The 27,215-nt window shown below is 39.2% G+C and overlaps 1 protein-coding gene across 4 annotated transcripts in view; it reads right to left on the minus strand.

Moving 5' to 3' along the window:
- LOC135198612 (probable ubiquitin carboxyl-terminal hydrolase FAF-X) overlaps positions 1-27,215 on the minus strand; it is a 506,622-nt gene that overhangs the window by 76,215 nt on the left and 403,192 nt on the right. For all 4 annotated transcript variants that reach the window (XM_064226360.1, XM_064226357.1, XM_064226358.1 and 1 more), the window contains exons 42-46: positions 18,379-18,504; positions 18,058-18,265; positions 10,952-11,121; positions 7,253-7,408; positions 6,850-6,950 (exon numbers count right to left, since the gene is read on the minus strand). In XM_064226360.1, the coding sequence (XP_064082430.1) occupies positions 6,850-6,950; positions 7,253-7,408; positions 10,952-11,121; positions 18,058-18,265; positions 18,379-18,504 (761 nt within the window). The remainder of the gene's footprint in view (positions 1-6,849; positions 6,951-7,252; positions 7,409-10,951; positions 11,122-18,057; positions 18,266-18,378; positions 18,505-27,215) is intronic.

The following is a 27,215-nucleotide window of genomic DNA, read 5'->3' on the forward strand; positions in this document are numbered from 1 at the left end:
CCCCGTAATAGCCGCCATCCAGCAAGAGCTTCAGCAGTCGTTGGGGCTCGTAGCCGCCCAGGAGCCAGTCCCGGACGTCGCCGGCCTGGATCTGAACGTCGAGCCTATGGCGGTAGTGAGTGAGGGTTTGTTGGTTGAGGTAGGTTTGTCGGGCGCCCAAGGTCTTTCCTTGGACGCTCCTGGATCTTCTCCTGTCCCTTCTTCTTCCGCATCTTTCCAAGGCTTTCCGGGATTCTTGAGATCCCTAGCCGCACTCCCGCTCTCTCTGTACCTCCCAAGGAGAAGGGAAAGAGAGAACCGAAGACTCTGTCTAAGGCGACTTCTAGAAAGTCGTCTTCGTCTTCTTCGGCTAGGAAGTCATCGACTTCTTACGCCGACGCGGTGAAGGCTAAGCCAAGCTCTTCCCAGTCGAAGAGTTCTAGAGGCAAGGCTTCGAAGGAGAAAGCTCGCGCTACCTCCGAGTCGTTGCCTTCTCCCGCCTCCGTTGCCCCCTCTCCGGCTATGCCGGCAGGGGTAGCAAGCACCAGCTCCTGCGTTCCTTCTCCTGTCTCACCAGGAATGATGGAGCAGGTAGGAGTGATGGTGGGTTCCCAAATCTCAGCTTGGGGAACCCGCTTTGAGCAGATGTTCGCACAATTGTCGAGCACTCTGTCTCAAACTGGACAGACCGTCCAAGAGCTCTCGAATAGAGTAAGAGAGACTGAGGATCGGATGTCTGGGCTATCCCAGGCTCCTCCCCAGTATCCCCTGCTTCTAGCACGGGGATCATCCAACTCCCGTCTTACGACTCTCTGCCAGCTTTCTCTATGGAGAATCCATGGAGAGTAGCGGCCTACGCTCCCTTTAAGGACGGGATGATTTCGATCCCGGAGTTTGGCACTCGAAGGATTGAGGACTTCGAGTTCTATCCTCCGGGTCTGTCACAGCCTTTCATCGGGTATGCTAGGCTGACGCCAACGGCTCTTACAAGGGAGGACAAGATCTCGAAGGAGTCTGTCCTCTACAGTAGAGACCACGCCCAACGGGAATGGGTTCACTGCCTTGAGGACTGGGAGTGTACGAATACTAAACTCCAGGCCTATAAGAGCCCATTCACTATTTTCGCCACGGAAGAGGAGGTCTCTCTTCCGTTCGCCACAAAGAAATTGTGGAGAAGGCTCTTCAGGCAGTCCTCAAGGATGAGCCCCTTCCGCAGTTGAGAGAGTCGGAGTCCACTTCTCCACTCTTTCCCGCTTTCGGAGAGTTATGGGAAAACCTGCCTGCTACTTTCACGCAGGGTAAACTCAAGCCGGACTGCGCTATGGACCAGTTCGGTGAGAAGTTGCCTAGGCTGCCGGACTCCCTAATCCAGGCAGAGTTCGATGCGCGGACTAGGTTTGGCAGGTCCCTTAACTCTATCATAATCACGGAAATGGCTGCTCTGACTTATGCGAACGAACCGCTATTTAAGATCTTAGCGAAATCACAATTTCACACGGTTTTGCTAGACGCTTTTGACTTCTTCCAAGCCAGGAAGAACTGTCGGAAGCATGTTCTTCAAGAGTGTACTATCAGGCACGAGCCTAATAGACTCTTATCTGCCAGCATGTGGGGAGCGGATCTCTTCCCAGAGTCCGCAATTGAACAAGTTTTTTTTTTTCCTCACGACTGCTAAGACTCAACCAGAGCCTTAGAGCTAGGTGGGGTTTCCTTTCCTAAAGGAACAGGAATCCGCTCCTACTGCGGCAAGAACCAAAGAAGGCTGGTAAGAGATTCCAGCCATACAAAAAACTTCAGCCTCAGCAGCAGTTTGTGCAGGCGGTCCCAGTCAACCAACAAGGACAACCTGCTACAGCTAAACAAACTCAGCCGTTCCTCCTGGTGCCCCAGCAATCCCAGCCTTCGACCTCCTATGCCATCTCGCCTGCCTATAACCCTGCTTATGAGGTTCAAGGCTACTCTCAATCGAGGGGTAGGGCGAGAGGTTACTTTCGTCACCGTGGCGCAGGAAGGGGTGCAAGGAGTAAACAGTTCAGAGGAGGGCGTGGTGGCCAACCCGCCCACCAACAATGAGGTTCTCCAGGTAGGAGGGAGGCTGTTCCTTTTCCGCCACAGGTGGGGGTTCAGCAGTTGGGCACAGAGCATAGTGTCCAAAGGATTAGGCTGGAGCTGGATCCAAGATCCTCCTCCAATCAAATCATTCCATCAGCTACCGTCAGAGGAATTGATAGATTACGCGGAAGAACTCCTTCAGAAAGGAGCTATTGCGAGAGTCAAGCATCTAAAATTTCAAGGTCGCTTATTCAGCGTGCCAAAGAAAGGCTCAACAAAAAGAAGGGTAATCTTAGACTTGTCAAAGCTAAACTCTTTCATTCGCTGCGACAAGTTCAAGATGCTTACCCTCTCGCAAGTAAGGACCTTACTGCCGCGTGGAGCCGTCACATGCTCCATCGATCTTACAGACGCATATTATCATATCCCTATAGCCAGGCACTTCCGCCCATTCCTAGGATTCAGGCTAGGAAATCAGACATTCTCATTCAAAGTGATGCCCTTCGGTCTGAATGTAGCCCCCAGGGTATTCACAAAGATAGCAGAAGTGGTTGTACAACAATTGAGAGCTCAGGGAATCATGGTAGCGGCATACCTCGACGATTGGTTAATCTGGGCACCAACAGTCGAGGAATGTCTCAAAGCTACCAAAAAGGTAGTTCACTTTCTGGAACATCTGGGGTTCCAGATAAACAAAACGAAATCCAGACTTGTTCCGGAATCTCGTTTTCAGTGGCTGGGAATCCAGTGGGATTTGTCCTCCCACAATCTATCAATTCCAGTAGCCAAACGGAAGGAAATAGCAAAATCTGTCAGGCAATTTCTCAAGTGCAAACAAACGTCAAGAAGAAACCAGGAGAGAATCCTAGGGTCTCTTCAGTTTGCTTCAGTAACAGATACCTTCTGAAACGCAAGGCTGAAAGATATAAATCGAATTTGGCGGTCAAGAGCAAACTCCAAATATCGAGACAAGTTGTCAGTAATCCCACAGATCCTCCGCAACCAACTACGGCCTTGGTCAAAAGTAAAGAACTTAGCCAAAAAAGTACCCCTTCAATATCCCCTCCCAGTGTTAACCATTCACACGGATGCATCCCTGTCCGGGTGGGGGGGATACTCTCAGTTCAAACAGGTCAGGGGACTTGGTCAGTTCAATTTCGCCAGCTCCACATAAACGTGTTGGAAGCAATGGCAGTATTTCTTACTCTGAAGAGACTGCTTCCCCCGAAGAAGTCTCATCTAAGGCTAGTTTTGGACAGTGCAGTGGTAGTTCATTGCATCAACAGAGGAGGGTCCAAATCCAAGCATGTGAATCATGTCATGATAGCCATCTTGCATTAGCAACAAACACAAATGGCATCTGTCTGCCACTCACCTGGCAGGATGAAGGATGTGATAGCAGACGCTCTGTCCCCGGTCAGTTCTCTGGAAATCAGAGTGGTCTCTGGACGACGGGTCATTCCCAGTGGGTGAGCCGGAGAGTCCCAGGTCTAACAAGTGGATCTCTTCGCCTCACAAGCGAACCACAAGCTCCCTTGCTATGTGGCCCCCAACCTGGACCCTCTGGCTTATGCCACGGACGCCCTGTCGTTGGATTGGAATCAGTGGAGGAGAATTTACGTTTTTCCTCCAGTGAATCTTCTCCTGAAAGTCCTAGACAAACTAAGGTCTTTCGAAGGGATAGTAGCTCTGATTGTCACCCGGACTGGCCCAAGAGCAACTGGTATCCACTTCTCTTGGAATTGGGTCTCCGACCTCAACGGATCCCAATCCCAAACTATCACAATCAGTACAAATGAGGACTGTGTTCGCTTCCTCAGGAACTCTCCAGACCCTAACTTTATGGGACTTCATGAAGTTTGCGGCTAATAAAGATGCTAACATTGATCCACAGAATATTCTCTTCCTGGAATCAGATAAGAGGGAGTCAACCATCAGACAATATGACTCAGCTGTTAAGAAATTAGCATCTTTCTTGAGAGAATCGAACACTACAACCATGACAGTTAATCTGGACTTAGATCCTTTTTCAGATCTTTATTTGAAAAGGTTAGCAGCTAGCACGATTACCACTCACAAGTCGGCTTTGAAGAAAATCTTTCAAGTAGGTTTTTCAGATAGATTTAACTGAATCTTATTTCACATCTATCCCTAAAGCCTGTGCTAGACTTAGACCTTCTCAGAGGCCTACTACAGTTTCATGGTTCTGAATGATGTTTCTCAAACTAGCTTCAGATACTGACAACTCATCTGTTACATTCATAATGCTCCTGAGGAAGACTCTATTCTTATTAAGCCTAGCCTCAGGAGCAAGAATTTCAGAACTGTCGGCTCTATCCAGAGATGCGGGTCATGTGGAATTCCTCCCATCAGGAGAAGTTCTACTTGCTCCAGATCGTAGCTTTTTAGCCAAAAATGAAGATCCTCTAGCAAGGTGGGCTCCTTGGAAGGTTATCCCACTTCCACAGGATCCTTCTCTCTGCCCAGTATCAACCCTTAGAGCCTTTCTATCTCGTACTTCTTCTAGATCCTCGGGTGCTCTCTTCATGAGAGAAAAAGGTGGTACTTTGTCAGTTAAAGGTATTAGACAACAAATCCTTTACTTCATTAAACAAGCCAACCCTGAGTCATTCCCAAGAGCACATGATATCAGGGGAGTAGCCACCTCTATTAACTATTTCCAACATATGAACTTTGAGGATCTTAGGAAGTATACTGGATGGAAATCCCCGACAGTCTTTAAACGGCATTATTTAAAGTCCTTGGAATCTTTAAAGTTTTCAGCAGTAGCAGCGGGAAACATAGTTTCCCCTGATACTGCTTAGTAGTTGTAGTATTGATCCAGGTCTCCTTTCTACCTACTTCAACCAACATGCTCAACCTATCACCAGGCTACTCATCATTATAGCCTTAGCCGTTTTGTGTGTTTATAGTGGTTTGTCCCTTATTTTTTTTTTTGCTAGGGACAACCACATGGGTACTGATATGTACCCCAGTGGTCCTAACCTTATTTTTATGCTAGGTTAGGCCACAATATGTTTGTGTAATTTTCCATTTAACTTGTGATAACTTCAGTCACAATGTGTTTGTATATATTTGAATTACTTATTTTATTTGTATTAATGATGGAATTGAGTGTACCTACCCTTATTTTTATGCTAGGGTAGGACACATGTATATATATATAATTGTACTTATATGTTCTAATTAAGTAAATTCAAACATTTCCTTATTTTACATGCATATTTACGATTTTTGTTACTACCATTTAAGTACTTTAAGTTTACTAACATTCTGTTATTGATTACTGTAATAAGTTAGTTTAAGTACTTATTTTGTATGCTGTATTTGATTTACTTATATTATATCCATCATTTTAATATGTTTTTTTTCATTTTTTCCCTTTTCCATCTTGTCTGTTTCTCTAGGTAACTCTTTCATAGGCCGACACGAGCTGAGCCCAGAAAAGGGATTTTTGACGAAGGAAAAATCTATTTCTGGGTGATTGGCTCTGTCGCCCTATGAAACCCATCCCTTTTATGGTTTGTTTCCCCCCCTTGCAGGACAAGATGTAATTATGTTTTAATTAAGGATGACCGCTAGGGGCGCTGCTGTCCGTGGCGTCCTCTAGTAGTAGTAGTAGAGGCTGCATCGCCCGTTGGTATCAGCTCTCTCTTAGGGGGATTCTGATAGGGAAGTTCTAATTGGTGTTTGTCTCGTGGTAGTGTTCCACACTCGCCCCTATATCATACCGACACTTCTTTTTAAGAGTGAGCGAGTCAGTCTTACTGACATTTTCTTAATTTTGTTTTTTCTCTGGTAATTTTAGGATAATTTTACCTAGAAAGATGATATTAAGGATTACTTTCATAGGGCGACACGAGCCAATCACCCAGAAATAGATTTTTCCTTCGTCAAAATCCCTTATATATAATATATATATATATAAATAGAATGATGAATGATTTTGTTAATCGATTATGCTAAATTTTATTCTGAAAAGCTTTGTTCTTTCATTTATTGTTTTGTTGAATATGATTAAACTGTACTGTGTCACTCAGCACACCGAACACTGGCTCAATTATGACTTTTTTATTGTTTCTGCATTGCATTTGATTGTTTTCATATTTTACCATTATGTTAAATTTACTGTGAAATTTTCATGTGAATTGTTATTGCTTTTACATATATACAGTGATATTTCAACTCTCTTCTCCTTCTCTCCTCAACATATCAACGCTCCCTTGTTCGGTCTCAAGTCAGCTACGCATGATGTCACCGCGGGTATCGTATAATTTTGTACATCTTCTAAGCTAACTTTTATACTGAAAAGCTTTAATTCTTTTATTTATTTTGTCAAGTATGGTTATCATTAAACTATATATTGCAAATTAAAAAACATGTTAATAGAGTTTTGCTTCTAGGACACAGTAGGCTGTTGAATACAACTAGTATAAACAAGATAATCGGTTAGTTGGAAATACGAGCATTTGTTTGACAAATGATAAAAAATTTTCTCAAAAATTCCGTTCGAAAAATGGAAAGTTCGACATTAACGTTAAAAAAAAACGAGGTACCACTGCACCTGAAATAATTTATATATCCCAAATATTGTGCAGATCCTGAAGTTAGTATCTTTGGAAGCTTGTAGACAAAGTCTGTGTACAGGAGTACTTGTACTAGTTTTGCACCAGACATATTGCCAATAAAAATATGCATTCAACAAAATTTAAATGGACAATCTTAATATATGACCTACACTGATTCACCCTGATGTCGGATCATAAATTATGAGAGACAAGTATACAGACAACTTACGTTGCTCGTCCATAAAGGATGTCTGCTACTTTTGGCTGAATGGTCATAAGAGGTTCAGGGCATGATGGGTCTCCATGTGGATTTGGGAGAGGACCAGTATTCTGAAAGTATGAAAAAACCAAATATTGGAAATTTCTCAGGCATGTGCTTACATTGGGAATATGTAACTTTTATTTGTTTGTGGAAATAAAGGTATTTTGCAATATTAATGCTATATTGACCTGAATCACAGCCAAAGGCAATGAATGGAACGCATGATGCGTACATAAGAAAGATTAGTATTCACAAAATGACACAGTTTTCACAGATTATTTTCTTTTAATTGATTTTATCAATAAACAAACACAAACACTAAATTAAAAACCCAAAACTCCAAAGGCCTGAGTTGTGCATTCAACATTACCGTTTGTGATGACTGTTGCTTAAATGAAACATCACATGATCGAATTAATTGTGAGACTACTTGGTACAGCCTCCCAAGTTCAGCATACTGGTATTTGATTGCTGGCCCAGGTCCTTCATCCAATGCTACTAACATAAACATTTCCACAACATTCAACTGAAAATATAAAGCAATGTCAGAATGTCCGAGTAATTTCCCCCCCAAAAATTCAAAACATCACACCCCACAATCAACTTATCTATTGCTCATGTTTAAACAGAGCATTAACAAATAAGGATACAATGGCATTCTAACCAAACTAATCCTTACTATTATCATCATTATCATTATCATAGTAGTTTTACAAGACTAGAATAAATAGCAGTTATCATGACTAGACACTTTTCAAGTCACATGGCACAGCCAAATAATCTGTTTAGCAAGGCAAGGTAAATCCTTGAGTAATAAAGTTAAAAGAAAAAAAGTTAGGCACTCAGGTAAGCCAACACTGTAATGGTTCAAAAGTAGAAGGTAAAAAGCAGAAGGGTAGCTGCAATTATCATTAATACCATATAGTTTACAAAGAATTAACATTCTTAAGGCTCACTGTGCTCGCTCTTAGTGAATATATTAAATCTTATCCTGTTACAGCTTTAAAATCTAAAAACTGAATAAGCTGACACTAAAGAAGGTTAGCCGATTTAATCAAACTATGTATGTTCATCCACGATTTAAGAGTTATTGTCCCTCAGTTCATCATGTACAGTTTTCCTTTTTATTTACCAAAGGTAAGTATACTTCATTTATATTTTTATTTTATATATACAGTTCTGTATTCATACTGTACTAAAATTAAAATGCTTTTAACTTGTAACTAATTTAACCTGTGTGCAGTACGTAATCATTACAACACTTGTCTGGAAGGGTAGGAAGTACTATAGGCAACAGTTTTTACCTATCTGCTGCCTGACTATTAGCTACAGTATGATGCTTTGTACATTTTTAGGAAAGAAAGATATGACCAAGGTATACATAAAAGCCGAGTTACAGAACAATACTTCGAGTTTTGGCGAGAGAGAGAAAGACTGCCAGTTCCTGTATGCAGCTTAATTCTATCAACATTTTTATCATCTTTTATATTTCATAATTTTGAAGGAAGGCATTCATTCTATACTTTATATATTCAGTAAAATAGATAAACTAAAAAAAGTATGTACATATTGTATTCAAAACATTCACTTACAGACAGAATACATATAAAACCTGATTGGCTGGCTGGTTGCCATGGTGATGTTAGCCAATGACGCCCTATTTATAGACATTTCGATAACAAAATGCAACTGCAAACTGTTGACAACAACCCTCTCCAAGATCGATATGATGAAATGTATTTTTAGTCTTGTTAAAATTCACAAGTTGAATTACAGTTAGGTTGATCCTGATATTTTTGCATTTTACTGAATTTTTTTGTTGAAAAGAAAATGTGTTGGTGAAAATATGGTCTTAAATGTCCCATTATTTTAGTATTGATGATCTCATGATCTAGCATTCATTCAAGTATCAATATATATAATAAGAACTATATTGAATGACTAAAATGAAAAAAACATGAAAAGAACTATAATGAATAACTAAAATGAAAAAACATGAAAACAGGAAATAAGTTTTTGCTGCAGTAATGATGTTTGATTAAGCAATTATGCGTTCATATGTCAGCCTCGGCAGCTACATATGAGGCCGAGTTCTATCATTTTTATCATGTTTTATTCTTCTGTTTTCATCTTTTACTATAAAGTTTAATTCAAACATTTCTACAGTTTTTTACTAATACTCTCCATAATAATAGTGAAATATAGTATATTTAGAGGAATTTATACGTATACATTTAGGTAATGCAGGTTAAACCGGACAATTAGCTAAGACAGACACCCTGGGCCCCCAATTAGTCTATCTTAAAAAGGGTTGGCTGTATATGGCAGCACTCACACCTCAGCTCAGTGACCGAGGAATAATAGTCACTCATGAAATCTCAAGGGGGGGGGGGGGGGGGGGAGGGGGGGGGGGGAGGTACTACATCTCTGTAACTCTGTACAACTCGCATATATTTGTCCATTAATAAACTAAAGGAAAGTTGCTATTTCTAATTCTTATCTGTTACAATATAATGTTACTGCAACAGTACATTTGCAACATAAAGTACCAAAAATATTAGAAATTAACAAACTCAGCAATAAACAGCTGGTATCTTTAATTGTCTCGTAAGAGAGGGGCCCTGCTAAGGGTTAACACTATCAACTTTCAAATTCCTGGAGTAGGTACAGGAAAGTTTTTCAAATTATCTTATACCATTGGCATTTGCTTATCTTTCTCTTTTCATAGATTTTTTAATTGGCAAACCTTAAAGTCTGTCTGGTTTATGGGTCTTGTTAAAGTATTTAATATTTAACCTAGTCTGTGAGGGTCGTTAATAGTGATATTCTAACTGAAAGTACTATGCCAATCTTTCCACAAATGTACTATGAGCCCTGGAACCCTACACTGTATGGCAAATGCCTCTAGCCCCTCTAGAGGGTTGTGACTTTTACAAAGGGGAACTGGAGTGTGGCCTCATTTACTGGTAGTGCTGTACCTATGCCCTCTTATTCACCTGTAGGCCAAGTCTCCTTTTCTTCAGGGTCTGGCCTCAAACATATCCTCTATCTATTTTAGCTTCAGCCTCCAAAAACCATTTCTCTGAACCCGACTGTTCAAAATAACTGCCATGATCCTTTTATACTTTTTCTTGCTATAATCTCTCCTTATGTTCATCTATAGTTGGAGTCGGTGAACACCGAGTCCACCTGCAGCTTGATGTATGGATCTCACATCTTTCTCTGAGATCTTTTGGTCATTTCTTTTTTTCAAATATCTCCTCTCTTGCTAAGATTTCCTACTAACTTCCTACCCATTTAGGATCCCAATTAGAACTGTAGCTTAATTAATACGATATGTATGCCACCTTTCTCTATTTCTGGTAGCAGTCTGCAGGGTTGTGTTCTTTCCTCTACTCTTTCATCATCATCAATGATCTTTGGTGTAAAATTTCACCTATCTATGCTATTGCTACCATTCAGCCCTCCATATTTTTTCTCCAATCACCTTCAGGTCATGTGACCCTTCCCAAACTTTCAGTGGAAATCACTATCCCGCTGATCATGAATTCAATGACAGTTTTTCCAAGCTTTGGGATTATCTTCCTGTTGACTTTCCTGAGACTCTCTTCCTGTTCTTTTTCCTGAGAGACTTTCAATTCCTTTCTTTGAGAGGCATAGAATATTGACTACTTCATCTGTTATCAAGACCAGTTGTTCTTTATTTTTTCCATATGAACTTGGCTAGAAAAGGGCAGTGTGTAAAACTGGCCTTTGCTCTTGGAAGAAATTAAAAGTTGTCAGTGGTACATCACTACACTAAACTTCCATTACCCTGCGAGTTGATAACATCTCAACTTTTATAAATCACATTTTTTACATATCTCAATTAGGAACAATGACCCACTTTAGAAAATACATTGATACTTGATAAAAACTGACTCGACAAAACAATCAGACTATCAAATGATCATTAACATAAAAAAATTGATCACTTACTTCATCTTCTGTGATTATGCAGTAACAAACTCATTTACATAAAGAGAGCTAAAATCAGTCATAATGGATATAAAGTAATAATTAACGATACCTTAAGAAGTTGTAATTTCTCTGGTGGCCCTATTGATGCATACATGTTGAAGAGATGGAAGTACTGTGCAAGATGTCGACCATGCTCAGACACCTCTTTATTTAGCAACTGTAACACAGCCACTAAAAGTTGATCACTTAAGGTACAGGCACCACTGGCCATATCGAATCCTGAAACAAAAAAATAAATAAATAAATAAATAAATAATTCAGATAGTAGTTACAACACAACTGATAAATTCACCCTTTCTCCAGTCTTCATTTATTTCCAGATAAATTTTGTTACTAACTCATACAAGTGAACACAACTTAAAGAAAATATTAAAAAACAACTGTCATAGAAGGCTGCATTAAGCTTGGTCTAGGCAATGTACACCATAAAACTAAAAAATTCACATATCAACAGCATAAATGTTGTTTTGTAAGCTTTGCCCTTTCAGCCAGTAAATGAAAAATGAGATACCTCCAGTTTCCTAGTACTATGCTCCTTCCCTGCAACATTTTTCAAGGACCACGTTTTGTGCTGCAACTCCCATTTTACATTTCCTAGGCCTTCCTACATGTCATCTCTGGCTATTTCCATATTGAATGCTTTTCTCATAAAATGACTAAACCATTTAAATTTTGATACCATATCTCTCCTCCACTTCCTCATTTGTAATACAGGCAGCTGCTGGTTAACGACAGGAGTTCCATTCCTGGGCCTGATGCTAACTGAAAATTGTCACTGACCGAAATAATAATAATAATAATAATAATAATAATAATAATAATAATAATAATAATAATAATAATAATAATAAATAAAAATAATAATAATAACAATAATAATAATTTAAAAAATGACTACTAACGTTTCCTCCATCTCTTTTTTATCATATCTACAAGTTAACTTGTAGATATGCTTTAAAGCTACAGAAATAAACAACTGAACGATAACAGTTGTTTAACTAGAGCAACCGATCCGAATCTGATAATATTATTGGCGATTTTCGGAACCCCTGCCGATAAACGGGGACTGCCTGTAACAGTAACAAAATCAATTAAACCTGTTTCAGACCATCTGTGCTTCCTTTACTAAAATACTGTTATCCAGTGTGGATGGCCTGCTTCTACCAGAGATTGAATAGAGTGGTTTGTGGTGGTAGGTTTCTGTTTTTTAATAGAAGCAGTTATGACTTGAATCATTGATGTATAGTCTCTTGTTTGCCCCTTTTTCATAATGTGCATTTTAACAGACTTTACATTCATATTTGATCCCTGATCCCCTTTTACCTGCCGATGAGCGACTACATTCCCACCAAACCTCCCATTTGGGGGTATCAGTTGCACTCCTATGTACTGGGAAGTATGCCAGTGACCTTTGCCTAGAAGAGTAGGAGAGTTGATGGGACAAACTGCCGCCACCTCCACTAACACTGCACTGTCAGTTTTTGCCTAGTCCATCAGGACTTTCACTGATGAACCAAGCTGCTCCATTTGAACTAACATTGAGAAACATTTCTCAAGCTTTTCTTCTAGGCTTGCGATGGGGCTGGAATTGCAAGAGTGGGAGCATGAAACTTGAGAAGGTGGTACACCAAGAGAACTGGGAACTAGAGCTAGAGAAATAACAGGAATATTCGAATCTGATGACCCCTAACAAGCTGATTTTGAACTAGCTCTAGCCAAAACCTTTCTCTTCCAGCTCTATCCAATTTTCTTAAATGACGATTCTTTAAAGTTCCTTCCCCATGTTCTCTCATCACCCAATCTACATACTCATCACACCTTACATCCAGAGAGCATACTTGCCCATGACATGATGAGTACAAGGTGTGTATGATATGACTCTTTAGTCAATCTAGTCTTACAACCATTGGCACAATACCTATTGTTAGTACCACTAGAGTCTGACATGTTGAAAAAAATAAATACCGTATATACTCGCATATCATGCGACTTTTGAAGCCCTAATCTAGGAGCTGATTTTAAGGGGGTCGCATCTTACACGAGATATAAAATTAGAGTATGTAATAGTATCGTATGATAAAATACAAACATAATGGGTTTGCATCTTTTCCGTGGATCTTTTAAAAAGTTATGTTTTACTTCACTGCATCCAATAATATTATATGTATTTTCATATTACTATTTGTTTGTATTATGGAATACTACAAACATAACAATCATGTTTGGGTTTGAAAATCAGCTGAGGGCGGTTGAGAGTAAGTTTGTTTGGCTGTGTTGAACCCAAATCAGAGCGACTTTCTTGCTTCTAGTTAGCGCAAATGAATCTCAAGATACTCTTTTTATATGAGATAAGGTTATTTTACGTTATACAGTGTTTTTCAAGTGGAAATATCAAACTTAAAAACGTATCATTTTGTTTGTGAACGAAATTTTAGTTATTTTTGCGTCAGTAGATGGCGCTGAAGGCATGTTTATTGCGTAAACAAAAACCAACAGATTTCATTAGATATTTTCACTTCATCTCATCAGAATACTACGAGCTTTACGTATTTATCTTTTATTGGAGTGAAAACAGTAAAATGTGTTCTATTCATGCCCAATAGTTTTGATTAAAACATATTTCTCTCATTTTGTTTGCGGTTGAGTTTGAAGGTACTATACTGAAGTTTGCAATTTTCATCCATATAGTATTATTATCATGCATTGGCAACAAAGCTATACCTCCAGTAAACTTAAATCAGCTGATATCTAATCCAAAACACTGGCCACTTATTTTAATATTTTATGATATAATAATATGAGAATACACACAATATTATTGGATAATGTAATGTATAACTTTTTAAAAGAATCATGTATAACTTTTTAAAAGAATCATAGAAAAGATGCATATTCATTGTTTTTATTTCGCAAATATACTAGCCGTCAGCAGCCTGACATCGCTCAATTAGTTATGCTGACGTCGGTACGAATCTGATTCCGGTTTCGTGTCCATTTTTTCTATTGATGTGATGTCAGTCAGAATGTATTGAACCTCCAAAATTGGCTTATATTAATAAATTACTAAATTATATCGTATATGTAGTATACAGCATACTGAAGGCTAGGCTACTGTATTTGTATATATATGATATATGTACCACGATATCATCAGCATCGTATACGCGAGGCTAACTTGTTAAATGTTATTCAATTTCTCTTTGTATTGAATTATCATAAGCCAATGTGCATTAAACCTCGAGAATTAGCTGTAATTAATAATTACTATGCCATATATGTATAAAGCATGCTATGTAGTGTAGGCTAGGCTACATTATATGTAAAGATGGTACTGATTACCCTAGTGTAGGCCAGGCTAGTATAATATTCTTAGGGAAAATTAACACGGGCCGACTTACGTCCTAATTTGTGACTGCTTGGTTGTAACTAATTGCGGTAGTAAGTCGACTACTACCTGTAATGTAAAAATATATCAGTCCTATCTCCTTAACGTCATTTGTGACATAGCTATGGTAATTTTTTACTATCATACAATGGTTGAAATGCAAGCAAAAAGTCTGTTGTTATTGGATTGGTTGTTCATAGCAAATCAGCTGTTTCTGGCTGTATGCATTTTCCAAACAAGTATATCATTACTACCAATACTTTGTGCATTCTCTTTTACTTTTTTAAACCTAACTAGAAGATGGAATAGATTAAGAGGTGGAGGAAAAGGGGTTAGCCTAACTAAAAAATGGAATAGATAAAGAGGAGGAAAAGAGGTTAACCTATTGTTCAATTTTGGTCTCGTAAATTTAACTCGCATGAAACATGAGATACGTGATAAAATCATTTTTTGAGGGTGAAAATTTGGGGGTCGCATGATATGCGAGTATATACGGTAAATAAAATGAGAGAAGTTGGTAATTAAGCCGTCACTCTAGTCTCACAACCATTCACACAATGCCTAATGTTAGTAACAATAGAGTCTGACATGTTGAAAAAATATATAAATAAAATGAGAAGTTGGTAATTAAGCCCATAAAACTATGTCAAGAACCTAAAAGTAATTAGATATCGCCGAACCGGCCAATGTAACTTAACCCTCTTACGCCGAAGGGGTATAAAAAATTTTTGGCTCCTTTTTTTGTCATTGCCTGAAGTTTAGTATGCAACCATCAGAAATGAAAAAAATATCATTATCATATATAAATAATGCGATATATGTTAGCGCAAAAACTAAATTTCATATATAATTGTATTCAAATCACGCTGTGAGCAAAATGGTTAAAGCTAAAGAGTTAATTTTTTTTCGTTGTATTGTACACTAAATTGCAATCATTTTGGTATATAACACATTGTAAAACGATCAAAGCAACACAGAGAAAATATTATCACAAAATGATGCATGAATTCGTAAAGTGCGGATGTAAAAAAATATTTTAAAAAACTCACCATAAATCTAAATATTGTTCTAGAGACTTCCAATTTGTTTCAAAATAAAGATAAACGATTGAATACGTATTACTATATTGTAAGAGTTTTAGCTTACAATTGCAGTTTTCGACCATTTTGGAAGAGTTAAAGTTGACCGAATGTCAAATTTTTGTATATATTTTTTATATGCAAGTATTTTGAAAATGGGAAAAGCTACAACCTGCAATAATTTTTTGTTGTATTCTATAAGAAATTGCGCACATTTTTATATATAAAAATCTATGAAATGCAAATATTACGAGTATGAGACATACGCATTTCAGAGATTTGCGGCGGAGAATCCGCGCGCGGAAGGAAGGAAAGTTTTTAAAAATTCACCATAAATCTAAATATTGTGCTAGATACTTCGAATTTGTTTCAAAATGAAGATAAATGACTGAATATTACTAGACTGTAAGAGTTTTAGCTTACATTTGCGTTTTTCGACTATTTCGGTAGTCAAAGTTGACCGAACGTGGTTTTTTTTTCTACTTATTGTGATTTATAGGCAAATATTTCAAAACTGATAAAAGCTACAACCTTCAATTACTTTTTGTTGTATTCTACATGAAATTGTGCACATTTTCATATATAGAACTTTATGTAACAGTTAATTTAAAATGGTGCAAACATTACGACAATCGCACAAAAAAATTCCTGATTTTTTTCGGAAGAGTTACCGTGTGGACGTAATGAAAAATGTTTTTTATTTCATAAATTCACCTTAAATCGAAATATTGTGCTAGAGACTTCCAATTTGTTGCAAATGATTGAATATTACTAGAATATAAGATTTAAGCTTACAATTGCGTTTTTCGACCATTTCAGTTGTCAAAGTTGACCGAAGGTTGAAATTTTGGCACTTATCGTTATTTATATGACTATATTTCTAAACTGATAAAAGCTACAACCATGGGTTGTTTTTAGTTGTATTGTGCATGAAATTGCGCACATTTCCATATATAAAACTTTATATAACGGCTAATTTAAAATGGTGCAAACATTACGACAATCGCACAAAAAAATTTATCGGAAGAGTTACCGCGCTGACGTAAGGAAAAAGTTTTTTTCATAAATTCACTATAAATCGAAATATTGTGCTAGAGACATCCAATTTGTTGCAAAATTAAGGTAAATGATTAAATATTACTAGAATATAAGAGATTTAGCTTACAATTGCATTTTTCTACCATTTCGGTAGAGTCAAATTTGACCGAAGGTTGAAATTTTGGCACATCGTTATTTTTATAAAAATACTTCAAAACTGATAAAAGTTAGAATCATGAGTATTTTTTTTTTGTATTCTACATGAAATTGTGCACATTTTCATATATAACACTTCATGTAATGGCTAATTTAAAATGGTGCAAAAATTATGTCAAAGTGACGAATGAAATAATTTCTAAGATGTGTCACTGATACTTTTTAGTGCGATAAGAAAGAAATTCGCGCTTGCGCGTCTGCGTAATGATTGTAAACAAAACAACGCCTTGATCCGTGAACTCCCAGCATCCCCAAAAGCGCGTGATTCAAAAATTTTCGCCTGGTAGGCCTATAAGTATTTTTCCACAAATTTAAAAAAAAACTTTTCTATGTCGACGTACGATACGCCCAATCGGCACCCGACAGACAATTTATCTCGACGTATAATACGTCCAATCGGCGTAAGAGGGTTAAATAAAACTTCACCAAATGTTGAAAAACAAAAGGAAAAGTAAAGTTTCCTGAATTAACTGCAGCCGACAACCAGTCTGTAGCCTTCAGTCGGCAGAAACAAACTGAGCTCTTTGTCAATTGGTTCCTCTCTTTCCCCGAAAGTTGGCGGGGTTGTGGTTACCTAACCAAAACTCCTCTTCTACTACTACTACTACTACTACTACTACTACTACTCTACTACTACTACTACTACTACTACTACTACTACTACTACTACTACTAGGCACATGCAATGTGTGTTTGGATATTTTCAAATTGCAGTATGTACATCAAACATGTGGGTTAATACTGAGTACTGATATGAAAGTTTAAGGTATATTTGGTGTTTGAACTAGCATTAAAATAGGTAGTGAGCCTAAAAGAATTTTTATAGGTACGGGTCTTTGGTGCTTTAACTAGTATTGAAGCAAGCAGTTAAGGGCATAACCTAAGCATTTTTGAGGGCTGTGATAACGCAGATATTTGCTTAAAGCGGGTGGTTGTGGTCCCTATCACCCATGATTACCAAGGCCCCACTGTACACCTCATATGAATAATTCCAATAATGAAAGCATAGGTTTGTATTCCCTATGGACCAAAGTTCTGAATACAATTTGTTAGGTCAGCAGCGAGGTGCAAGGCTTCAAGGTCGTAGATGTCAAATGTCATCTATAAGCTGTAGCAATGTTCTCAGTGGCCATCCTCAAGGCCCCAATGACAGCAACAGGTCAAAGATCTGGGAGTAACTTATCATAATATACAGATATTGTAACAAACACAAAATGCTGAAGACACCAGACCTCTCACTTTGTCAACCAATAACTATTTCCAGTGCAAACTTAAAACAAGAACATCATGGACACTGAAGTTCAAAAAAGTAATTAAAGATCATTGACTCACTCTATTCTGATCAGAGGATGGAGTTATGTGGTGACAAGGGCCATACCATCTTCAAATACATCAAGAATACATAAACAAAATTAGCAGCATTTATTCAATTCTTACCTGGGTGATGCTTCAAAGGTCCCCAACCCATAGGCAGTGGGCTATCATTGCGAGCACAGTGGGCCACTAAAACTATAAGTTTGCTGAATACCAATCGCACCTCAGGAGCAGGACATTCTAACAAATATTCCATAAAACGGTGTGGATGCGCAAATAGCATGTTCTGAGCAAACCACGCTCTTGTTTGAACTGATGCCCTTAAATGTACCTGAAAATACATAGAAATATTATATTTCTCATAGACGATAAAGACAAAATTCAATGAGTAGCATTCAATAAGCTCTGAACATTTTTATGAATGTGCATGAAACTGAAACTCACCAATAATGCATCATACCACTCCATTGCTGGACCCCTTAGTGTCTTTTTAGTGTGCAAGCCAACGGAAAACAAGAATTTGCTGCATAACTGCGTACTTATCATAGCAATGTGTTCACAATCCGCAACCTGAAACAAGAAGGTAACATTACAACAGAGATGGTATTTACTTACAATAGAATCACCTATAACAGATTTGTTTGTGTATCGCCATCGATTATCATTTTAACTGCAGGACAAACTTTAGGGTTATGGGCAAACAGTACACATTCAAACTCCTGTTAAGGGCTTTAGCAATGATGATGAACCATAAACTTACAGACAACAACTTCCCAAGGATGATAACGCTATTCTACAACCAAGTAATTTCGTTAAAGCATAGTGGTGGACAGATCAATTGTGACAAACATTTGAGCAAGCTAAATGAAATGCACACCAAGTGAACAGGGAATTTTGACAAGGTATCTATATTATACCAGTTTTATGTCCTAAAGTCATAGATTTCATTTGCAGTGACAAGCAAGGTTAATATTCAAACAGACGTCATTAAGAATGTTGAGCACTAACAATGGTTTTGAAATTTCTCATGTTACTGCCAATTATCCTTTCCTTCTCTCCATATGCTAATTCTGGCACTGATGTGACATTTCAAATCAATCATTTTATTTTATTAGTTTTAATTAATAGTTTCCCTTCATTTTTGTTTTGCCTTATTCATTCTCCACCACAAAGCTCTCTCCTTCCTGATTGCTTGCATCTGATATGTATAAACCAACTCTCCCCTTAATGATTGCTTGCATTTGATATGTATAAAACATTAAAGTATGGAAGTATGGAAACAAATTACCAGTGAATTGTAAATAATACAAAATATTTGCTCAAAAACTTGGGATGGGATGAAGCCTCCCCCAAATATAAACAAGGTACAGGCAGTGCCCAATTATCAGCAGGGGTTCCATTATCAGTGGAGTACTGACTGATAAGCGAAAACCGTTATTAACTGAAACACAGCATTTATGGCGATAGTTAATAGTGCAGACAACCGGTTAATGGTGCCTCTGTTAGTATATTATGGCGCAATAGCTCTATTATTGACTCCTTATGGCATCAATAACCGGACATTGGCATGCTATGGTGCCATAAATCGCCAATTTTATGGCGTTAGACAAGCCCCATAAAACTGGATGGCCATAAACTGAGTCCGCCAATAACCAGGGACTGCTGTAATATTTTGTGATCTGTGCCTTAAAACATTTATAACTCTACAGTAAAGTATCGTTCTTAAAAAATACATATAAATACTTTACCCAGACTGCTAAGCTACAGAAAATGAATTTACTCCCTGGAATCAACAGTTTGCTCACAAATAATTAAATCATACCTCAGAAATTATAACTGCAACTGGAGGCAGAAAATTTTGAATTGGCAATAAACCTCCCATGGATTTGCATAAAACACTTGTCATGTACTACAGAATAAGATATTGCCATTCATACACATTATCTTCCAAAATTAGTTTAACATGGCTACCAAGTCTCAATTCTAACTCTCACAGGCTTTCCTGAAGGATTTATTCTTAAATATGGTGATAAGGGAGCATGGTCCAAGTACTACTTAGTACAATGGGTACATTTCAATCTCCTCTACCTAGATCCTCATCTGGTTCAGGCATGCACTCTCTCCAAGGACGTTTGGTCCTTCTTACAGGTCTTTAGGTTTACACTTCTATATTTACTACTTCTCCTCCTTCCTTATTTGTTACACACTTAAATTAAACCTAACTAGCTTCTCTCCCTTGTATATCTTTTAATATACCTAAATGCAACCTGACATAAACTAATCCCTTTTACTTTAACAAATGCCTGAAGCAAATCTAACATGCAAGTTTCCTCACTTTCTTATTTAGCACCTAAATAACATACTACCTCATCACAAACTAGCTCCTCTAATTATATACCCATTCATTATTTACTAAATGGCAAATATCAAATGTAATTAGTTTCTCCTTTATAACTTACATGCCAAATTGAAAACCAAATATCAAACCTCACTTTTGTTTTACTTGCACATATCAAACTGAACTACATTAGTTCCTCTCCCTTTCTTGCCACACAACCAAATCAGTTCTGACCAACTAGTTCCTCCCCTTTCCTTATTTATTACATGCCCTATTCAAAGCAGTGATGCTGTATGGTTCAGAAATATGGCCATTAAGAAGGAAGGAACAACAGAAGCTGGAGACAAGAAATGACGACACTGAGGTGGATTTGGCGGATCATGCTGCATGATAAGCTGGAAAATAGAGAGACTAGAATAGAAGTGCGGGGATTGTAATGATTATCAATATGACAAGAGAATCAACATCTGATTTGGGTTTGTGGTAAGTATGAGTGAGAGGGAAGGAAAGAGTGAAGACTGCCTTAGGTGGATGCTGTTAAGGAAAGATGGTCTACAGGAAGGCAAAGGATTAGATAGCATAATAATGAAGAAGAGGATTTAGAGAAGAGTTTAGCAGAGAAAGATGTTCTAGAAATAGTTTGGGAAGAAGCATTAAGGCAAACACCTACTTACTTATGGACAGCAGTAGTGAAGAAACCTGACCAAATGTTCCTCTCCCTTCTTAATTTATTTCATGACAAATGAAACCAGACTGGCTGTTACCTCTCCCTTTTTCTCTGAACCCATACCAAACTTGATTAAATAGTAATTCCTCTTCTTTATTGACAAATCTTTTGAAATTATTTCCAAGCCTTAGAAACCACATCTCTTAGCAACTTTCTCATTTGTGATAACTAACCATTCTCATTTTCCATAATATAAAATTTTCAATTTCTTTGAGCCTCAAGGCTGGGAATAATTCTGAAAAATATAGTACTCCACCTAAAAATTCAAAAGATAAATTTCATGGAATACTCCATAATTTTTGTTACATATCTTCCAAAAGGATAAATACACTACTGGGTTAAATAAAATTAACTGGAAACAAGATATACATAAATTATCTTGTATAGGCCATAAAGTCTCACTATTAAATTCCATTTGACCTTCTAAGAAAGAGAAGTATAAAATCCATACCACCCATAAACAAACATATTAAGTTTAAATCTTTACCCTTGAAGATATTAAACTTAAATTTAAAAAAAAAACTTTAATCTAAGTAGATGGATGGATATAATGAAGGCAAGCAAACACACAGGTCAATTACTAATTACGGTCACTGTAACAGCTTCCAAGCCAAGGGGAGTTGATTGTCTTAAATATTACTACTGAGAGTATTTCCAAGAAAATAAACATGACTAATTTTAAATAAATTTTATTTTTCTTAGCTAACAAGCTTGAGGTCTTAACAATAGGATAATCTTCTTGTGCCAGCTGGAAGCCGGTTAAAAACAATCAAAGATTGTACAGCAAGGAATCTGTACTTCTGGCAACTCATACATATACAAGGTGGAAACTGGTTACCGACCAGGCTCAGAATCTCGTGACACATCAGTCTTTCTTCCTGTCCTAGGAAAAGAAAGGGGTGGGCAGTAAACGTTAAGACCTCAGGTTTGTTAGTTATGAAAAATACAAATTGATTACATATTTGTCATTTGTTCATACGTGGAACAAACCCTCGGTCTTAACAAGAGGACAGACTTATACTTGAAGGGAGGTACAAGCATCCTAAACTGGCTGGGAGTTAATCCACCCAACCACCTTCCTAAAAGAACGAGTTCTAAAGGGGGCCCAAGCCCGTGGGAGACCAAGCAATGAATATCTAAAAACTCAGCCATCTGGGTTGAAACACGAAGGTATAATATGTCCCAATTTATTGTATTCCAGGAACAAAAGAAAACTGTCTGTTCAAGCAACAAAACATGCAAGCCACAGAGGTCTGTCACCACTTCTCACTCCCCTTGCTACTGAGAGGAGGAGCCCTTATACTGAATGGCAGCTTTGTCTATTGTATATTCACAACAAAACCCACCACCAGTATGACAACCCAACTCACTTGTACCAGACTAGTTCCAGCATATGTGTCTATTCTTCGACCCAGCCATAGGAAAAAAGAGAGGAAAAAGAAAAGAGGCCAGCCAACTCACTCAATCTCTCTTCCACACAATCATTTTAGGTATGATAAAAGGCCCCATATAGGCACTGGGTGAATTACACGCTGGGCAGCCACCACCGGACCCAAGGAAAAAGTGCCCAAAGACCTGTGGGTAACGTCACATAGATAAAAGAAAGTGAATATGAACTGACATAGCCAAGAACCAGTGCTCAAAATTCTATGAACAGAAAAGGAACTTATAACTCTGATGTCATGTGCTCTAGCCTGCACAGACTCAGTGACAGAATTAACAAGTGAGGAGTAATCCTGTTTAATCATTTCACATAACCAGAATGAACTCATGTTCTTGGACATTTCCTTCTGGACCGGCCTCTGCTAACAAAAAGTCTACTGCAAAAAGTCTTAGGCTAAGGCCCCACCGAATCCGGCGCGTCGCGTGCGTCCAACATGGCTACACGTTTTGTGCGTTACGATCAACTGTCATAGTTCAAACACAAGTGGCCCCACACGGTGCACGAGTGTGCGTGGCGACAGGTGCGTTACCGGACTGGACGCGCAAGGAACAAAACATTTTGTTTTTAGCCGCACGTGGACGTGCGTCTCCGAGCTGGGGTCCGCATGAAGGAAGAAATTGTGGTAGACCTACAACAACCTGCATTTGAACCACCTGCCCAACTTTGAGTTATAATCAAATGTGATGATTTGTGGTTATGATAAAGGATTAAAGTATTTTTTTATTATATTCTAATGGATACATTTATGTAAATATCTTTGTTTCAGAAGTTCCTGTATCAAAGTGTTCAGTTCACACACAATTCTACGTATGTATCTTAATTTTTGTATTAAATAAAATAAAGTGCAACTTTAATTTCGAAATCAGTAATCCTTCCTTCAGAGTTACTACAAGTTTCTTACATTGACACGGATCTTCTGTAATTGGTATCAAATTTTGATATTCGAGATATAATGCCCTCGTGAATTAAGTCACAGGTTTTCAGCAGCATCCGACAATATTAAAAAAACTTGTCTGGACGCTATCGTAACTTATGAAAGAGTTTTGCATATTCTCCACTCTTTCCTCGTCTAAAGGATTCGGTGGGGCCTTTGCCTTAGGTGATGACTCCTTTTCAGATAGCATCAAAGTGCTCTAACAGGGAAAAGCAAGAGCTCTTTGGAATCATTGTCCACAGTCATTCAGTGAGGGAATGGAAAACGAGGCAAGCCTGTCATCATGCACCGAGGGGTTCTGAGTCTTCACCATGAATTCCGGGACAAATTTGAAAGCCACAGACCCCTAACCCTGGTGTGTTTAATATCATAGGCATTGAAGCTTGCCAACTCTTTTCAAAGAAGCCAAGGCCAACAGGAAAACTGTCTTTGGAGTCAGATCCCTGTCTGATGACCGAAGAAGGGGCTCAAATGGAGCTCAAGTGAGACTTTTCAGGACTAGAGAAAGATCCCACGCAGGAGGCTTGAGTTCCCCCAGAGAACAGGACTGTTCGAAACTCCTGAACAACAAGGAGACTTCTCAGGATGAAGAGATGTCCACACCTTTCAGGCGCAACAACAAACCCAAGGCCACTCTGTAGCCTCTGATAGCTGAAACAGAAAGAGGTTTCTCCTACCTGAGGAAGATCAGAAAATCCGCTATCCACTGAATAGGAGCTCTCGAGTGGAGAGAAACCCGGTCGATGACAACAATCACAATAGACTGCCCATTTCCCCTAGTAAACTGCTGATGGGCCATTTCCACTGGTAAACTGCTCACAAAGATTTCCTGAGACCTACTAGACAGATGTCCAGCAGCTTTTTGAGAAAAACCTCTCACTCGGAGATACTTGATAGTCTCCAGCCGTGAAGAGACAGACTTAATTGAATGGTGAAACCTTTCTGCAAGAGACAGGTCTGAGAATCACTCCACCTGAGGCCACAGAGGTGCCACCAACGTCATCCTGAGATTTTGAGAACTCATTACTCTGTTCAGAACTTGACGGATCAGGCAAAATGGAGGGAAGGAGTATACCTCGAGACTGTCCAAGGATGCTGTAAGGCATCCTCTGCATCCTCTGAGACCACTGAACAGTAAACCTCTAACTTCCTGTTGAAGTGAGAGGCAAAGAGGTCTAGTATAGGCCTTCCCCAAATGTGAAAAAGCCTGTCCGCCACGTCCTAATGCAGAGACCACTCTGGGTCCAGGATTTGGTTTCAACAACTCGGCTTATCGGCCACCACATTCCTCTTGCCTGGAATGTACCTGGTGGAGAGCTCCACCGAACTGTCGATCGTCCACCAGTGTAACTCAACTGTCATACAAAGGTCTTTCCTCACCCTCTCTGACAGAGGGACTTTCTGCAAAGGGGAATCCCCCGCCGGAGACCAGAAGTCCTTCAGTCTCCACTGTAGAGACTGAAAGTGAAGACCACCGTGAAGGACCAGCTTCTTCTCTGGAGAAGCTGTATCTATATCCATACCCAGATAGAGAGCCCTCTGGCTGGGAACCAGATTCGATTTCTCCATTTTCACTACTAAAGGCAATCCCTGTCTTGAAGTAGTTTCTCTTGGAGCTTGCCAAGATCAGCCAGTCGTTGTGGTATCTCAACAGGAGACTCCCTTGAGCATAAGCCCTTGTCAAGACTAAGGCAAAGACAACATGTGAACACCTGAGGGGTCCAAGTCAATCCGAAGCAAAGGACCTTGAACTGGAAGACTTGCTCTCCCAAACTGAAGCGAAGGAACTTTCTGGACAAAGGGTGGATCGGAATCAAAGCAAGCATCCTTCAAGTCTATTGACAGCAAGAAGTCATTGTCTCTAATCGCTGCCAAAATTGTCCGGGCCATTTCCATCCTGAACCTCTTCTTCTTTATAAAGTGATTCAGAGTGGGGAGGTTGATTACTGGTTTCCAGCAGTCACCTGCAGCCTTTGGAACCAGGAAAATCTGACTGTAAAACCCCGGTTAAAGACGCTGCACTTCTTCCATCGCCCCCTTTTCCAGCACCTTCAACACTTCCTCCCTCAGGGCTAAGTATTTTGGTGAGCCATGAGCATAGGTCACATTGAGCAGGGGTCTGTCTGAGAGAGGGGGAGAGATGTTGAAGGGTAGTAGATACCCGACCCGACGAACATCTACTAAACATTTCTCTGCTCCATGTAACTGCCACTTGGCCCAATGGCCAGCCAGGCATCCCCCTACATGTGGTAACAGAGAGGGAGGGGCGCCCACTCTATCGACAACCCCCTCTGCCCCTTCCTCTAGAGCCCCTCCTAGCCTTGAAGGGGCAGGACTGAAAGGGACGCTGTTGTTGTCTTGACTTTGACAGAGAAGATCATCTTGCCTGCCTTTGTGGAGGGGGAGGAAGAGGATGAGAACAAGCCTCCGACTTAAGATACTGTCTGATGTACAAGCATATAATTGGTTTCCACTCACCCCCAGGTGATCACATCATCTAATTGAGCTCTTGGGAAAAGAAGCTGCAACTCAAGAAGATCCCTGTTTCGGGATAAGAACTCCAAATCTACTGATCCCGCCACCTTCGACAAGGCCGGGTCCCTCCTGGCCAAAAGAGGGTTGGACCACAAAGTTGCACTAAGGTGGCCTTGATATGAAATAGCCTTAGTACCAAACTGCAAAAGCCTGACAAAGGAGGGAAAATTGACTAAACCTTCCTCAGCTCTATCCAAAGCCATCCTGGCTACCCCAGTGGGCCATAAGTCCACCCAGGAGACAGTCTGGAAGATGGAAGAAGCCATACTCTCCATAGCCAAGGCCTCCTGCAAAGAAAAAGGTCCCTCAGACGTAACCTGATAAAGGGTCAACCCAGGTTTAAGATGGACCGACCATGTCCGAATCAAGGTGACAGGATGTCAGCTGGACCACATTGGTGCAATAATACTTCCTATGCTGCACAAGAGGAGGAGGAAGGAACCTCAAGGATCTATTGGAGCGCAGAGAGCCATCTCGGTCCAAAACAAAGGTGTTAACATGTTGCAAGATAGAATAAGCATGACCCAACAAGGGAAGCTCCAACAAAGCCCTAGTATCTTGCCTTGGACTAATAAGGCCATAGGGGTCATAGGAAATTGGGCCTGCGTTCTCCCCGTAATATTACTGAACTTACGAATGAAATTAAGAACCTCAGAGAAAGAAGACAAAAACTCCTGTTTCTCTCCCTCCTCTTGCTCTGGCAAGGGGGACCAATGACACAAAGAAGAGGGCTCGGAAGGATCCTCATCCTTCTCTAACAGCAATGGAGAGGTTTCTCCAGGAAGCCAGGCATCATATCTCCCACTAGTCGGAGTGGAACCCCTAATTACCAAAGATCCTGATGCATAGGGTGCCAGAACATGGCCACACAAAGAAACTTGTATGTGGTCTCGATCCAAACAGTGTACGCATTTGTGCGACGAATCACATACATGGACATGGGATGAGTCACATACAGTAATACCCCGCGAACTCCAGACACCCTCGTGCAAGGGGAAGTTTCGCTTAAGTTCAGCATGGTCTCTAAACACGCTAATAAATGCTTACTTCTCAAGTATGAACACTAAATATGACCCGAATCATGCTCCCTAATTATTAGGATAACTTTTTACTGAAATTAAAGTTACTGCAGTTTGATTTAAAAGTTCTTTTTCCCTAAGAGTAAAAGTTTTCTTTGTGTCATTAGGTAAACTTCAAAAGTCAGTCATAGCGAAGGTACAAAATTCAATAAAATAAAGAAGACATGTACGTACATACATAATGATTGCAGAGGGTGAAGGTAAAATTCAATCAATTTAAAATT

This window comes from Macrobrachium nipponense, chromosome 22, assembly GCF_015104395.2.
Source record: "Macrobrachium nipponense isolate FS-2020 chromosome 22, ASM1510439v2, whole genome shotgun sequence".
Lineage (NCBI taxonomy): Eukaryota > Metazoa > Arthropoda > Malacostraca > Decapoda > Palaemonidae > Macrobrachium > Macrobrachium nipponense.